This window comes from Rattus rattus, chromosome 1 (genome assembly GCF_011064425.1).
Source record: "Rattus rattus isolate New Zealand chromosome 1, Rrattus_CSIRO_v1, whole genome shotgun sequence".
Classification (NCBI taxonomy): domain Eukaryota; kingdom Metazoa; phylum Chordata; class Mammalia; order Rodentia; family Muridae; genus Rattus; species Rattus rattus.
The window spans coordinates 67,100,843-67,117,825 of NC_046154.1; the positions used below are offsets into that span (position 1 = coordinate 67,100,843).

A 16,983-nucleotide genomic window follows, 5' to 3' on the forward strand; every position below is an offset into this window, starting at 1 on the left:
AACCCTCAGAGCTGCCTCAGTGAGTGCAATGAGTCCTTGCTCTCACAGAGGTCAAATGGCAGGCCAGTAGGGGAGCTATGTGGAATTGTCACCCAGAAGGAGCCTCTGTGGGTCTGAGGCTGCTGCACTCTGGAAGAGCAGACATAATGTCAGTGTTTAATGTGTGCTTAAAGTGGACTGTAGCTCTTGGCGTAGAGGGTGTTACTGGCTTTGCCCTCTGAAGCCAAGGCTCCGTCTCTCAGCAGAGGTAGTGGAAGGATCCACAGGCACGTGGAGAAAGCTAAGAGGTGCAAGTGACAAGCCACCGGCCTTAGTCAAGCAGCCCCCCATGTGTGTTTTTGTTTTGTTTTGTTTTGTTTTTGTTTTTGCCTACTCGATTTTTGTTGAAGGACAGTTTCTCCAGCAAAATGAAAAGTTCTGGAACCTTCTATCACAGAATCAGGGGGCTGACTCCTGTGTAATGAGAGAGCCTGGAAATGGTGGGGGCTGTGGCAAGCCACCTTTTCCAGCAAGAAGCTTTGGGCTGCTCTGGGTCTCCCAAATAACTACTCTGTCGATGTCATCATGGATATAACACAGCAAGCCCATGTGCCCGTAAAGGTCGCTGAGGACGACCCACTCATGTCCCTGAGCCCTCCATTACCCACCCTGGGGACATCAGGCACAGCGGTCCAGTTAGATCACAAAAGAACAGAATTTTAAACACCCACACTACATCAGTTCTTCAAACCCCTTGGCCATCTTTGCTAGCAAACAAAGCCCGGAGCACACTCGAATAGAAGTAAGCAGAAAAGCCGGTCACTGCCTTGCCGTCACGTGATCTTGACTGGTGACTTCTTGTGGGCACACAGGAGGGACACATAGGGGACACCGATAAAAGCCCATTTCTCGCTGGGCCAGAATCTGATGACTGGACCTTGTTCGGGTATCTCTGAGGCAGCGTCGAAGTAAGCGAAGCACACGCAGCCCAGGTACGCAGCAAGGCAGATGAGGATGTGCCTGCAAGGGAGGGGAGGGGTGAGCGGGGTGCTGCAGTGCTTCTCTGGGGCCGCCCTCCTCCCCACTGTCCAGTGCAACGGGGAAGAATGAGACGGCCAGCGATGCCAGAAGGACTGTGATAAACCTTGAGCACTTGACACTGTCCTAGTAATCAAAACATTCCCATCTGAAATGGCACGGTAGCTCAGATCTATAACCCTAGCTCTCTAGGAGCCCAACTCAAGAGGAGTGTCACAAGTACAAGACTACACCGTGATTTCAAAGCCAGCCAGAGCCACAATTCAAAATAATAATAATAATAATAATAATAATAATAATAATAATAATAATCTGACTAGATAATTGGGCCAAATACCTTTGGGCCTTCTCAGTAAGTCTGAGGGCCAGGGATGAAAGTGAAAATGCCAATGTGAAGATGGTGAACCTAGGATTTGCTCCCACCTTCTCAAGAACCTTATACAGCTTACACTCTGCATTGGAAATTAGCCTGTATCAAAGTATGCTCAAGGGGCTGGAGATGGCTCAGTGGTTAAGAGCACTGACTGTTCTTCCAGAGGTCCTGAGTTCAAATCCCAGCAACCACATGGGGGCTCCAAACCATCTGTAAATGATCTTGATGCCTATTCTGGTGTCTGAGGACAGCTACAGTGTACTTATATACATAAAATAAATAAATCTTTTTTTAAGTATGCTGGAAGCTTTATGGGAAAATCCTTTCATTTTTTTAAAATCCTTTTATTTTTAAATTATCTTTACTTGTCTAAAGTTTCAGTTTTGACCTTTATCAGGAAATAAATTCTGGGGCTGGAGAGATGGCTCAGAGGTTAAGAGCACTGACTGCTCTTCCAGAGGTCCTGAGTTCAAATCCCAGCAACCACATGGTGGCTCACAACCATCTGTAATCAGATCTGGTGCGGTCTTCTGGCCTGCAGGCATACATGCAGGCAGAAAGCTATATGGTGTATACATAATAAATAAATATCTTCTTTAAAAAAGGAAATAAATCCTGGCAATGGTGCTGCATGCCTTTAATCCCAGCACTCAGGGAACAGGGGCAGGCAGCTCTCTGAGTTTGAGGTCAGATAATTCCAGGACAACTAAGGTTACACAGAAAACCTCTATCTTGAAAAACAAAACAAAACAAAATAAAAACCAACCGATCAATCAAACAAGAAGTCTTTTAAAGGGAGACAGATGCTTCCTTACACAATACTGAAACCTATTTCAAATGAATTAAAGATTTAAAATATGGACCTGTGAGATGTCACAGTAAAATGAAGTGATGGCCACCGCGTCTGATGGCCTGAGTTCAATCCCCAGAGCCCACATGGCATAAGGAAAGAACTAACTGATTGCCAAAATCTTCCTCTGACCTCCAGATAGGTACTGTGGCATGCACATGTCCATATATATATACATATATATGGGTAAAAATTAATAAATAAATATAAAGCTTGAATTACTTTAAAAATATTTAAAATATAATTTTAAAATGGTTTCCTTTATACGAATGTGTGTGTCCTGTGTGAGTCTCTGTGCAGTAATTGCAGAGGCCACCAGAGGGTGCAGGATCCCATGGAATGAATGTTAAGTGGTTGCGATCCACTCAGTCTGGGTGCTGGAACTGAACTACAGTCCTCTACAAGAACAGCACGTTGCTAGTAACTGCTGAGCCATCCCTCCAGCACCTACGCTTTGTAATATATATTCCAAAAACTATTTTTATAAACTTAGAGGGAAGAGGTTTGTCTAAGAATGGCACAGAAACCAGTCAAGAAAAACCAGACACGTGATAATTCAAAATGAATACAGCACAAAAAATATTCACCTGATTAAAAAAAAAAATAGGAAACTATTTGCCCAATGTGATAAAGACCTGAAACTTATAACACCCAGAATGTTGATCGTTATAAATGTTGTGTGAGCTTTGCTTTAAAACGGGGTTGGGTGAGGAACAGCAGGGAGTGTAGTAAAGACGAGGCCTGGCCTCCAAGGATAACCTCAGCTGCAGCTGACACACGTAGTGGCTGTATGCGTTGTTCTTTATGACCTAGAAACCTCTTCTCCTGGGTACAGTGGCACACCTTTAATTCCAGCACTAGGGAGGCAAAGGCAGTTGGATCTCTGTGAGTTTGAAACCAGCCTGGTCTACAATCAGGTACCAGGCTAACCAGAGCTACATCGCGAGACCCTGCCTCAAAATTACACCTATTAACTAATGAGCGGTTTACTCAAATTTGCATTACAAACAGCACACAGTCACTGTAGTCAGAAACATTAGAACGTCAGAAAGGACACTTTGAAAGGGGAAGCATGGCAAATTGCAAAGACTGCAATTAAATTAAACCTTAAAGCCACCATTCGGAATATGTTTTAAAAGATATCCGGTGGCACTGTCTTTAGAGACATAAAAACACAAACACATTTATCCCCATCAGGTTAGCAAAGCTTTAATTCCTGCTGCGTGTGTGAGCCCTCGGGCTGAGGCATCCTAACAGACGTCAGTCAAGGGCTGGAAGAGCTGGGCGAGAAGCAGCGGAACACTTGCTAGCGTTCAGGGTGACCAGCACTGCCAACACAAACAAAACAAAGTCTGCATGGTGGCACTTGCTGTAACTCCAGACTTGGGACTGCACAGTGAATGTGAGGCCAACCTGGGATACGTCAAACTCTCTCACACAGGAAATAAACTGGCTGGAAATAAAAGGCTGGGCATGGGTGTGCCTTTCATCTTAGCACTTGGAAGGCAAAGGCAGGCAGTTCTCTGTGGATCTGAGCCAACCTGGTGTGCACAGAGGGTTCTAGGCCAACTGGTACTACAGAGGGAGATTGTATTTTAAAACAAAACACAAACACACACACACACACACACACACACACACACACACACACACACACACACATTATAGTAAAGATAGATGGAAACAAGGTCTTTTAATCAGGCTGCCCTTGCTGTGATTGATCCCCTGCCTCGTACGCTCAGTTTCTGTAGTGCTTGGGATCAATTCCCTATGCTAGGCAGGCACTCTGCCAGCTAAATCACACCCCCAGTCCAAGGCCTTAGAGTCTTAGAAAAAACTGAAATGTGTTGCTATCTTGCAATTTATATTACAATTTAACCTATGAAGGTTAGAGTCAATGTGTGTGTTTTTACAGATTATTTACGAAAGTGAAACGTTAGAAATGACATAATATGAAGGTCAGGAGACAGTTAAGTAAAAACAAAAAAAAAAGCTCTCATTCTGCAAACATGAGGTCCTGAGTGCAAACGCCCAGTGGGAAGCCCAGTGTGCCTGTGACCCTCATACTATAGGACAGCAAGGCGGATCCTAAGAGCTTGCTAGAGAGTCAGCCTTGCTGAGAAGGAAGGTTCCCAGAGTTAATAAGAGACCCTATCTATCAGCTTAATATCTGTTACATCCTCTGTTGGGCTGGAGAGATGGCTCAGTGGTTAAGAGCTCTGACTGCTCTTCCAGAGGTCCTGAGCTCTATTCCCAGCAACCACATGGTGGCTCACAACCATCTGTAATGGGAGCCAATGCCCTCTTCTGGTGTGTCTGAGGACAGCTACAATGTACTCATATACAATTAATGAGTACATCTTTTAAGAGAGAGAGAGACCCTATCTCCAAGGCAAGAAAGCAGAGAGCAATAGAAGAAAATAAGGATGCCTGCAGTGACTTTCACATGCACGGCATGTTCATGCATAGCAGCACATTCACATGTATGCAACATACATCCACATTTATACACACAAAGCACCTGGTACTTATTAACAGACAGGCTGCCTAAGTGAGTTATAAAGCATCCATGCAACGAAGCATATATATAATAATATATATTATTAAAGAGCGATTAAAGGAGTGGGAGGGTTAGCAATGCAGCTGAGTTGGTACAGTGCTTACCTAGCATGCGTGAAGTCCTAGTGGGGCATTCAATCCCCAGTGGGCGTAAACCCAGAGTGACACAGTATACCTAGAATCTCCGTACTTAACAGATGGAGGTAGGAAGATCAAGAGTTCAAGGTCATTCTATGTATGCAATGAGGTCAAAGCTAGCCTGGGCTACATGAGATACTGCTGTCTTAAAGAGCACTGACTGCTCTTCCAGAGGTCCTGAGCTCTATTCCCAGCAACCACATGGTGGCTCACAACCATCTGTAATGGGACCTGATGCCCTCTTCTGTTGTGTCTGAGGACAGCTACAGTGTACTGATATGCATAAATGGGCATAAATGGGCATGATCTAACACAGAGTTAGTTAACAACATTTTAATACTGCAATAGAACATCGTCATCTACAAACATGTTGGGTCATATTCATAATTATCCTGTGTGGCATGTTGGCCACTCACTGGCAGGACATGCCTGACAGAAGTTTGGCTTAAGATAAGAACGAGTCTGTAGTGCACATAGAAAGGTGCCGTTGTAGTTTCCTAGTTTGTGGGTTCATGGCTGTAGATAGATGGAGAGGTAACGTTTTTTACTGTTGTTAGGGTTGTTTTGGTTTGGTTTCTTTTGGTTGAATCTTATGCTAAGCTTCTCACCTCAGCCTCTCAGGTGCTGGGGTGTCAGATGTGAGCCACCATACCTAGTTCACACTGGCACCTGCGGGTCTCCCTTGGATGCTGCTTCTACCAGAACATGAGACAACCATTTACCTTGCTCCTGCCACCTTTTGTACTTAGCGATCAGGAGAACAGACAGACACTGCTCTGTCCCAGCTTTAAGCTGCATGCAGTTCCTAGGAAGAAAAGCTACTCCCCAACCCCTGTCTCCAGTTCTGCTAGAGTTTGAGGCCAAGGGCTGCAGGCTGAGCAGACCCCTGAGCCACAGCTCCCCACCCCCCTCCCTTGCTTCCTCCCCTTCCTGGGCCTGGATTCTGTCTGTGATTTTGTAACCTCCACTTTCTTTCCTTTGAACTTTAGAGCCATTCCCAGGCTTCCCAAAACAGAGATGCTCTATTCCCTCACGATCAAGCAGTGTGAGTGGTGCCCAACAGCAGACTTCAGTCCCCTAGGCTTTATCTGTAGCTGTAAAAGGAACAGGTATGACTGTCCCTAGGTGACCTGGAGAGTCCAAGCTTTCACCTGGCCTCGAGCGCTCTAAGGCGTGGTTCCGCTGAGAACCAGCCTGTCCTCACATCACATAGGCTCCCCTTCCCCCACTACCCTTCCCTTCCCCACCACCCTTCCAGACCCGGGAGCTCAGGTTGCCGATTTGGTTTTCAGGCTCCTTGTACAATCAAGGAGCTGCCAACCCGCTGTGCAGCATAACAATTAGGTCTTCTGGCTAAACCAGCTCCCAGGAGCCATTCTCATACTCCACCTTACTTCTTGTTTCTAAAATGTGTGACTTAGGGGAGGGAGGGAAAGAAGGATCAGCTCTGGGCCCCTCCCCTGCACCTGCCTTCACTCCTGGCAGGAGCACTTGGCCAGCAGCGAGCACCCCAGGGCGGGAGCTTACCACACGCAGTGCAGGTAGGGAAAGTGAAAGGAGGACAGCAGCTCACAGAAGGCTCGGTCGCTGATCCAGCAGAAGAGAGCCAGAGTCCACCAGAGGCCAGAGAAGAGGCCCAGCTTAAACACACGCACATTGTCACACCTGCGGAGGAGAGCGAGAGAAAAAGTTAGGCCTGGTCTCCACGGGGTTTGCTGGCCACCTCCCCGGGTCTCCAAAACGTCCCAGCTGACGGCTTTGGCCTCATACTGAAGACAGCCTCATAGGTGTAAATATGACATGTATGCACGTGACTCCAAAACCCTTTCCACACAGCCCTGGCTCCAGATGCATAGAACCACCTACCCTACCATCCGAGCTACCCTGATGTTCAATGCAGATGCCAAAACGTGGACGTTCAACTAGTTTTTCCTCCTGCCTACAGACGCCATATCCAATTTCTTAGCTTTTCTTTCAGAATCCATCCCAAACCTGCCCTCTGGTCATGTGGGCCCAGGTCCCCTTCACCTCCTCCTCCCTCATACACTCTCCCCTTTGACCTTGTAGTCAACTGGCAACGCTCTACGCCAAGGCTTGTGTGTGTGTGTGTGTGTGTGTGTGTGTGTGTGTGTGAGAGAGAGAGAGAGAGAGAGAGAGAGAGAGAGAGAGAGAGAGAGAGGAAGGAGGAGGAGGAAGGAGGAGAGGGGACAGGGAGAAACACAGCATTCAGAGTGACCACAAGACCCCATGTGTGGGCTAACCCCCCCCCCTTTTTTTTTCCATTTTCTCTATATACTTTGGTCCCCACTACCTTTGCTCAAACTATGGTAGATCTATTCTGTACCTCAAACACCCCAGGCCTTAGCATGAATAGGCCCTACAGCCTTCCTACTTGCTTTGCCTCTGACTGGAGTGTTCTGCCCTCACATAGCCGTGTGGTTCATCGGTCTTCAAGTGTCTGCCAAGCATCACTCAGGAAGCCTGTGTTGGTTAGAATGAGACCGGCTCACTGAATGAACACTTAGTCCCCAGTTGGTGGTGCTGTTTGGGGAGTTTAGAAGGTATGGCCCTGTTAGAGGAAGTATGTCACTGGAGAGTTTAAAGATTAATGTCATTTTAAGTTTGCTCTCCCTGCCTCCTGTGATCTCTGACCTTGCCAACAAGCTTCCTACCATAATGATGATGGACTCTTATGCTTTAGAACTGTAAGCCTCAGGGCTGGAGAGATGGCTCAGCGGTTAAGAGCACTGACTGCTCTTCCAGAGGTCCTGAGTTCAATTCCCAGCAACCACATGGTGGCTCACAACCATTTGTAATGAGGTCTGATGCCCTCTTCTGGCCTGTAAGTGCACATGCAGGCAGAAAGCTGCATGATGTCTACATAATAAATAGATATTTAAAAAAAAAAAAAAAAAAAAAGCTGTAAGCCTCAACATACCCTTCCTTCCGTAAGTTGCCTTGGCTTTCCACACACTGACAGTATGACCCTATTGCTAAGGACAACACATACATGACTCACATACAGACAAGTCAAGCTGGTGCCTACCTAGAGCCTCACTCCCATGACTAATATTCATGGTACCGAATGCTAGAGAGATAAACACCAACCCAATTATAAACCCTTCAATTGCTGAGTCTGCCTTGGCCTTGGTAGGGACAGAATGACCTGGTAGGAACCGGGCCAGCAGACATGAGCCTCCCGAAGTGTCAGATGACTGCTGTGGGCATAAGGTTTGTTTGTATAATAATGCAAATATTTTCACGTCCCTTCAAGGAATGTCCTCTCTGTTAATAGTAATGACTCTGTGATAATCAGAGACATGAGTCAGGGAGGCGAGGTGTGGCTAATGTCTCAGCAAAAATGGTAAATGCTGGGACCTTCAGGACAGCCCAGGACAGGCTGTGGAAAGAACTCTAAAAACCATGGGCTCAAAAATATATAATTTATCAACTGCGCAAAACTGTAAGAAAAGGCTGCAATATGAACTGTCTGAGGGGCTTCACAGATGTAAAGGAACAGAGGCAGCTGCCCTGTGAGCCAGCTTGTCAGAAAGATAAAAGGACGGAGGTAAAGAGATTCAGGGAGTGGTGACCAGAAGGGCTGCCCAATTGGAGTCCAGAACAGCCCAGATAGAACACAGTAAATAGTAATACCGCGGGGTTATCCATCGGAAGGTAGAGTCTAACAGCATGGCGGGCAGGCAGCTGCACAGCTATCGGGCTGTTAAGGGTTTATTGTGAATATAAAGGCTGTGAGTGAGTCCTTCGTCTGGGAACTCAATAACCAAAGGCAGGCTACAAACTCCAGCCGGGGTTCTGACAGTTTCTACAACATAACGCAGAGCAGAACACAGCAGTCTAGAAAGCCACCTCAGGTGAACATAGGCTGCCAGCTCAGACCCACGATTTGACTTCAAGTGTTTCTTTACACCGCTCCCAGACAGCCCTTCCTCAGAACTCCTCTCCAACTCGAGGCTGGCTAGCCCTCGGCAGGAATCTACATGAATGAGCTGTCTGTAAGATATGCTGGTGTAATTGTTAGCAATCAGGTACATCCAGGTGAAGGACCTTAGGGGCTTGCACCAGCCTTACACCGACCTGCCTTAGGTCAAGGATAGGCCAGGTTCCAGCTTCCCGCCTTGGGTATAGGCTAGGTCAAGTTCCATTCTCCACCCACAGGAACATTCTTGAGTAGAAAATTCTCAGGATATATTGACTGATGCTTGCTAGCCAACAGATTTAAAAGTCAATATACTTAACCAATAAGTTTGAACTGCAACCTTGCTGATGTAACCTGTGCCCCTAAAATGTATAAAAATTGCTTGTAATAGCCATTCTGGGTCGCCTTCTAGTCACTTGCCTTGAGGGACTGATTGAGGATTGACCCTAATACACCAGAAAATAAACCTCTTGCTTTTGCATCGATCTGCGTCTCAGTGTCTCGATCGTGGGTATCTTGAAGTAAGTACCACTGACAGAGGGGTTGGGATCTTACACAGGGACAACCAAAAGGGACTCCAAGACAATAGTTTTTTTTTTTTTTTTTTTTTTGTTTTTTTGTTTTTTTTTTTTCTTTTTTTCGGAGCTGGGGACCAAACCCAGGGCCTTGTGCTTCCTAGGTAAGCGCTCTACCACTGAGCTAAATCCCCAGCCCCCAAGACAATGTTAACAATCAGGTATCTTCACAGCCAACTCCTAGAGACCCGGTGACAATAGGACACCTCACCACTAGCTGCCCAGAGGTAACACATTATTGCCCGTCACATGTCCTCTTGCACAAGTACATGTGCCAAGGCCCTGATTAAAAGTCATGTTTTCCCTTCCCCCATCCCTCCTTCCTTCCTCCCTCTCCCTTCTCCTGCCTCCCCTGGCAGCCTCTGTACCTCTTCCTCTTAATAAACCTCCTACATGAGATCTGATGCTCAGTGTGACTTTGTCTAACTCACCACCCAGTTCCATCAGTAATAGTGGCATGAGGAATGTGGAGTAACCACCCAGTATCTGACCCACCCCATGAGATGGAGCCCACAGCCAACACTGCTTAGATAGCCAAGAACCTGAGACTACATTGCCCAAGGACCTAGGGGAAAACCAAATACTACTTTTCTGCTAAAGGAACGAAGCAATAAAATGACTCCTAGCTGCTATACTCATAGACTCCATGCCCTGCTTAGCCATCATCAGAGAAGCTCCCTCATGAAGCAAGGCAAAGACTCCCAGGTACAAAGACCCACAGGCAGATGACAGGCAGAGATTGGGAGACCCTGGAACACTCAGCCCTAAGAAGGATGTCTCTATCCAATCTCTCCCCTCAGGGTGCAGGGAACTAACCCTGGAAGAGCAGACAGAAAGTATGAGAGCCAGAACACGACCAGAGCACATCTGAGCTCACAGAGGCTGTGGCAGCAGCACGTACAGGGCCCACCCCAGAGGCTGTGGCAGCAGCACGTACAGGGCCCACCCCAGACGGGGTCCTAGAGCTGAAGTAAACACACACCCCCATCCCTAACCCAAAAGCTATCTCCAATTGATAGCCACTTCCATTGAGTTGTATTGAGGTTTTGGCTTGTAGCTTTGTTTGTTGTTGTTGTTGTTGTTATTGTTGTTGCTGTTGCTTGTTTGAGAAAGAACTTAAAGTTAGGTGAGTGGGGGTGAGGAGAGGATCTGGAAACATTGAGGAGGAAAAGAACACAATCAAAACAATAAACTTAAATTTAAAAATAGTTTTAAAGATAAGAAAAAAAACTAAAAAAGAAAGAAAGAACAGAAAAATTAGTCTTTCTCCAAGGGAGTCTCACTGGGGGACACAAACTACTCTTAAGGGTGAGTCCCATGCCCATATAGATGACAATATAAAACAAACCCAAACACATCTTTGCAGGTCCTTTGTCACATAGTGCTAAGTTGGGGCATTTCTTCCTTACGGATCCTTTGTATACGCCATATAGCGTCCAGCTTGGGGCTTGCCTAGGAGTCCGTGAGAACATGTGTGAGTCTCTGCATCTCTGAGTTTCTTGTGCCTTTTCTTTGGCTCTTTTTCTTGTTTGGCTGTTTTGTCATATTCCAATTTCTTTGTTTTTCACTTATCTTATTGGTTTTTAAATTTTATATATTTTATATTTTTTAAATTTTATGTACTAAAATAACATTCCTTAGATATCTGTTTTATAACAAGAAACAGAAAGGATGTGGATCTGGCTGGGAGGGGACCTGGGAGGAGCGAAGGGAGGGGAACTGTAATCAGAATATACTGTAGAAAACAACCGTCTATTCTCAATAAGGAATAAGGTAAGTTGCTAGTGTGTGGTGGTTTATCACAGCAACAAAAAGATAATGCAGAGCCCTTTCCGGAGCACAATTTTTTAATAATTCAAAAGGCACAATGTTACTGTGAGCTGTGTAAAGTTTATCCCTATCCTTACATCTTGCTGCGATCTTGACTAACACTTATGTTAAGAATCACTTTTCTACCCACACACCTATGGGCACTTGATTTTTGACAAAGGAGCCAAATCCATCCAATGGAAAAAAAGATAGCATTTTCAGCAAATGGTGCTGGTTCAACTGGAGGTCAACCTGTAGAAGAATGCAGATCGATCCATGCTTATCACCCTGTACAAAGCTTAAGTCCAAGTGGATCAATGACCTCCACATCAAACCAGATACACTCAAACTAATAGAAGAAAAAGTGAGGAAGCATCGCGAACACATGGGCACTGGAGAAAATTTCCTGAACAAAACACCAATGGCTGATGCTCTAAGATCAAGAATCAACAAATGGGATCTCATAAAACTGCAAAGCTTCTGTAAGGCAAAGGACACTGTGGTTAGGACAAAATGGCAACCAACAGATTGGGAAAAGATCTTTACCAATCCTACAACAGATAGAGGCCTTATATCCAAAATATACAAAGAACTCAAGAAGTTAGACCACAGGGAGACAAATAACCCTATTAAAAAATGGGGTTCAGAGCTAAACAAACAATTCACAGCTGAGGAATGCCGAATGGCCGAGAAACACCTAAAGAAATGTTCAACATCTTTAGTCATAAGGGAAATGCAAATCAAAACAACCCTGAGATTTCACCTCACACCAGTGAGGATGGCTAAGATCAAAAACTCAGGTGACAGCAAATGCTGGTGAGGATGTGGAGAAAGAGGAACACTCCTCCATTGTTGGTGGGGTTGCAGACTGGTACAACCATTCTGGAAATCAGTCTGGAGGTTCCTCAGAAAATTGGACATTGCACTACCTGAGGACCCAGCTATACCTCTCTTGGGCATATACTCAAAAGATGCCCCAACATATAACAAAGACACGTACTCCACTATGTTCATAGCAGCCTTATTTATAATAGCCAGAAGCTGGAAAGAACCCAGATGCCCTTCAACAGAGGAATGGATACAGAAAATGTGGTACATCTACACAATGGAATATTACTCAGCTATCAAAAACAATGACTTTATGAAATTCATAGGCAAATGGAGGGAACTGGAAAATATCATCTTGTGTGAGGTAACCCAATCACAGAAAAACACACATGGTATGCACTCATTGATAAGTGGCTATTAGCCCAAATGCTTGAATTACCCTAGATGCACAGAACACATGAAACTCAAGACAGATGATCAAAATGTGAATGCTTCACTCCTTCTTTAAAAGGGGAACAAGAATACCCTTGGCAGGGAATAGGGAGGCAAAGATTAAAACAGAGGCAGAAGGAACACCCATTCAGAGCCTGCCCCACATGTGGCCCATACATATACAGCCACCCAATTAGACAAGATGGATGAAGCAAAGAAGTGCAGGCTGACAGGAACCGGATGTAGATCTCTCCTGAGAGACACAGTCAGAATTCAGCAAATACATAGGCGAATGCCAGCAGCAAACCACTGAACTGAGAATAGGACCCCCGTTGAAGGAATCAGAGAAAGAACTGGAAGAGCTTGAAGGGGCTCGAGACCCCATATGTACAACAATGCCAAGCAACCAGAGCTTCCAGGGACTAAACCACTACCTAAAGACTATACACGGACTGACCCTGGACTCTGACCTCATAGGTAGCAAANNNTATCCTAGTAAGATNNNCAGTGGAAGGGGAAGCCCTGGGTCCTGCTAAGACTGAACCCCCAGTGAACATGATTGTTGGGGGGAGGGCAGTAATGGGGGGAGGATGGGGAGGGGAACACCCATATAGAAGGGGAAGGGGAAGGGTTAGGGGGATGTTGGCCTGGAAACCGGGAAAGGGAATAACAATCGAAATGTAAATAAGAGATACTCAAGTTAATAAAAAAAAATTATTCCTATTGAAAATTAAAAAAAGAAGTTACAATTAAAAAAAAAGAATCACTTTTCTAAATTTGTGTAAACAATCCTCATCATTTATTCTCTGCCTTCTCAATAAAAGCTGGAAAAGCCAATGACCAAGTAATAGAGAGAATAGGGCGGGACTTGGCCAGCCAGGGGAGGAGGCGGAGGAAGAGAGAAGTCTCCATGGGAAGAGGTCTGGAGAGACATCAAGGCAGGGCACACCTGATGCCCAGTGGGCCAGAACAATACAACAATGCAAATATCTCAGGGATTTTGGCTGGGAAGGAGCCAGATTAGATCATAGGATTAGAATAGAATTATAATCCTAGTTATTTTACTGTAAATTGAATATAAATCTTGGTCTTTCTGTGTCTTTACTGGGGAACTAGCTAGGATTTTTTTTTATTAAAGCTGCTGTATTAGCTACGGATTACATTTATATTAAAATTACCATTACAGAGATCCTCCTGCCTCTGCCTCCTGAGTGCCGGGATCAAAGGTGTGTGCTACCTGACCCACTCCTCCTCTAATGTAACCTGTCGCATCTTCTGTTGGCTGCTCTCCCATCGACACTTAAGCTGTTCTCCAGAGTCCTCGGCGCTAGAACAGCACTGGGCGTAGTTTCATTCGCTGAATGTTCTTAACCCACATTGAAGAATGTTCTCCTGAAACAAGTCCTACGTGTAGTGGGTTGGCCTGGGGCTGCTTGTGTTCTGATGCTAATATTGGGCCCCCAAAACTTGGAGAAGTCCTAAGTGACCCTGCCCCCAAGTTATTTCTGATTGGTAAATAAAGATGACATATAGGTGAGCTTTAGGATTCCCGGGCTTGGGGTCGGAGAACCACAAGAAGAAAGAAGAAGGTGCAGGAGGAGGAAGGGGAAGCTGCCTGCCATGGGTTAGAAGTCAAGAAAGCATGGCCCAAGGGGTGGCCAACTGGAGTTAAGAGCAGCCCAGATGAAACACAGTAAGTAATAACTCAGGGTTACTGATAGAAAGTGGATTCTAATAACATAGAGGGTAGGAATCTGCCCGGCTCTTATGCTATTTAAGGTTTATTGTAAATATGAAGGCCGTGTGTGTCTTTTATCCAGAAACTAAATGGCAAAGGCTGGGTAGAACCCCGAGATGGGATTAAATAATTTCCACAACACTACTGGTTGCCCAAAACCTGCAACAGTTTTTGCCTTGATACAGAACTGGTCCTAGAGTGGAGGGCGGCATCCATGCCTGGGGAAAATTCCCATGAACCCACTGACAGCTGGGAGCTAAACAGGTTCAAACCTCTCTTCCGGGACCGTTTTCCTCAGTAGACTGCTCCTGAGTCAGTTATGGTCTTGCAGGGGGCTACTCATCCAAGGAAAGGCTTCACACATATATTTACTGAGCAAACGGACAGACGTCAAAGGCCCAGTGTGCCTCGAACATTCCCACTGCCTCGTAGAAACATAAGCAAAAGACTAAAATGGAGTGACAGCAAGCTCTGCTTAAAAACAAAACACCAAAAATGTTCTCTTACAGGAAGATTGAAGGCCACTTTGAAAAGTCCTTCTGAAAGAACAAATAGAGGTCCAAGACACATAAAAACCAGTAACTTCATCTGACCCCCGTTTCCTCCCTTTTGCGGTAACAAAAACATCAGGACCAAAATCAGTTTGGGGAGGGAAGGGTTAGCGAACCTTATAACCCAGGTCACAAGCTACCATAGAGGGAAACCAAGGCAGGAACTCAAAGCAAAACTCTGGAGGCAGAAACTAAACAGAGACTGTAGAGGAAGCTTGTTTTTTATGGCTTGTCCCTTCCTAGGGCTGGCATTGCTCAAAGTAGGCTGGGCCCTCCCGAGTCAATCAATCAAGAAAATGGCCCCAGAGACTTGCCTACAGGCCAATGTGATGGAAGCATTTTCCACGGGTTTCTGTCTTCTCCCATGATTCCAGTTGGTGTCAACTTGACAAAAAAACGTACTAACAAACCATCACTGTAACAAGATACCTGAGACAAGTGTCTGAAAAGAGAAAGAGGAATACTGACTCATGGTTTAAGAGGTTTCAGGCCATGGCCACCTGATCTTGGCTCATCAGGGCAGGGAGAATGAGGCCAGGCAAAGCTGCTTACTTCATGATTGCCAAGAAGCAAAGAGAGAACAGATAGAGTCCCAAAATACACGGTGGCTCACAATGGTCTGTAACTCCAGTTCCAGGGGATCTAACACCCTCTTCTGGTCTCTGAGGGCATCAGGCTTGTAAGTACATGCATGTGGCACACAGGCATATATGCAGGCAAAATACACAGAGAGAGGGAGAGAGACAGAGACAGAGAGACAGAGACAGAGAGACAGAGAAAGAGCATGTGCATAAGGCAGGTGTGGTAGTACAAGCTTTTAATCCCAGCATTTGGAAGGCAAAGGCAGATTGATCGTTATAAGTTCAAGCCCAGCCTGCTCTAAATAGTAAGTTCTAGTAAGCCAGGGTTACCTACTGAGACCCTATCAAAACAGAACAAAAACCACTCTAGTCCTGTGAGTAAACCAAAGCTCTCAAAGAGTGTCTAGCCTGAGCCCACCCTCTCCTCCTCAGGCCTGGATTCCAAAACTTCCTGAACCGCACCCTCTGAACGGGCTATCTGTTCATATTGCATCCTCTAGGTGAACAATGTGGTTCTTCTTCACAGCAACTCTGCAAGCTGAAACAGTGTATTATTTGTGCGAGCATTTTTTGCTTCATGTCTGGAGGTGAATGGCAGTTAAGAACTATACCTGTCTGTTCACCAATGCCTACTACCTAACCTGGCCCAGAGCAGGGGATCAATGATTCTTGCTGATGAATCAATAAATAAAGCACAGGCTGGACTCTGTGGTTTGGATAGACTTGCATTGTGTTTGTTCAATGTTGTTTGTTTCTGTTGCTGTTGAAATACATCATGGAGTCCAAGCTGGCTTCAAAGCCAGTGTGTAGCCTCCCATTCTTACCTCCCAAGTACTCACAGGTAATCTCAAAGATTAAAGACTAGGCTATATAATAAAGTGTGACCAAGGGTCCGGAGAAGGAAGAAACTGGAGGGAAGGGAGAATAAGGAAGGGAATCTTAAAAAGGGGGAGTGGGGATAAGTCAGATGTGGTGATGTAAGCCTTTGATCCCAGCACTTAGGAGACAGAGGCAGTACCTCTGAGTTCAAGTCTGCCCTGGTCTACAAAGCCAGTTCTAGGACAGCCAGGACTACATCATTACTTTTATAAAAAGTTTCCTTGAACACCCAATCCAATTAAATTTAGAAATTTTGGCTGAAGGAACACAGAGCAATATGGCTGAGATGTAGTGGAAGGAGTGTCAGTGAAACCAGAGTGCCAGTCAGGGTCACTGGGGGTTGGCGGAGCCGAGGGAAGTCAGTGGAGAGCCAGGAGCCCAGGGCAGTGCCTGTGTCTCCCTCTGTGCATCCCTGAGGATGCAGGTCCTACTCAGGATGCTTGCTTGGGTCAGCTCAGGACTGCCCAGAACCTGGCTCCATGGAGTTCCAGTCTCATTGTCAGGGCTCTCATCAGAACATCAATGTGAGGTCAAGTTTCAGAAGGAAACAAGCAGTGTACAACTGATTTATGCAACAGGACCAGACTTCCTTGTTACAAACCCCTGAGAGCAGCACCCACTATTTCTTCTCTTACCGATCCTTTATTGGTTGGGGGTGGGAGTGCTTTGTTTTGCATTTGAAACAGAGCCTCACTCTGTAGCCCTGCTGGTTG

The 16,983-nt window shown here is 45.7% G+C and overlaps 1 protein-coding gene across 1 annotated transcript in view; it reads right to left on the reverse strand.

Moving 5' to 3' along the window:
- Window positions 1-329: 329 nt before the first annotated feature.
- The window catches only part of Acer2 (alkaline ceramidase 2), a 43,751-nt gene continuing 27,097 nt past the window's right edge, over window positions 330-16,983 (reverse strand). The window contains exons 5-6 of the mRNA XM_032902196.1: window positions 6,465-6,602; window positions 330-999 (exon numbers count right to left, since the gene is read on the reverse strand). Coding sequence (XP_032758087.1) covers window positions 813-999; window positions 6,465-6,602 — 325 coding nt within the window. The 3' untranslated portion in view covers window positions 330-812. The remainder of the gene's footprint in view (window positions 1,000-6,464; window positions 6,603-16,983) is intronic.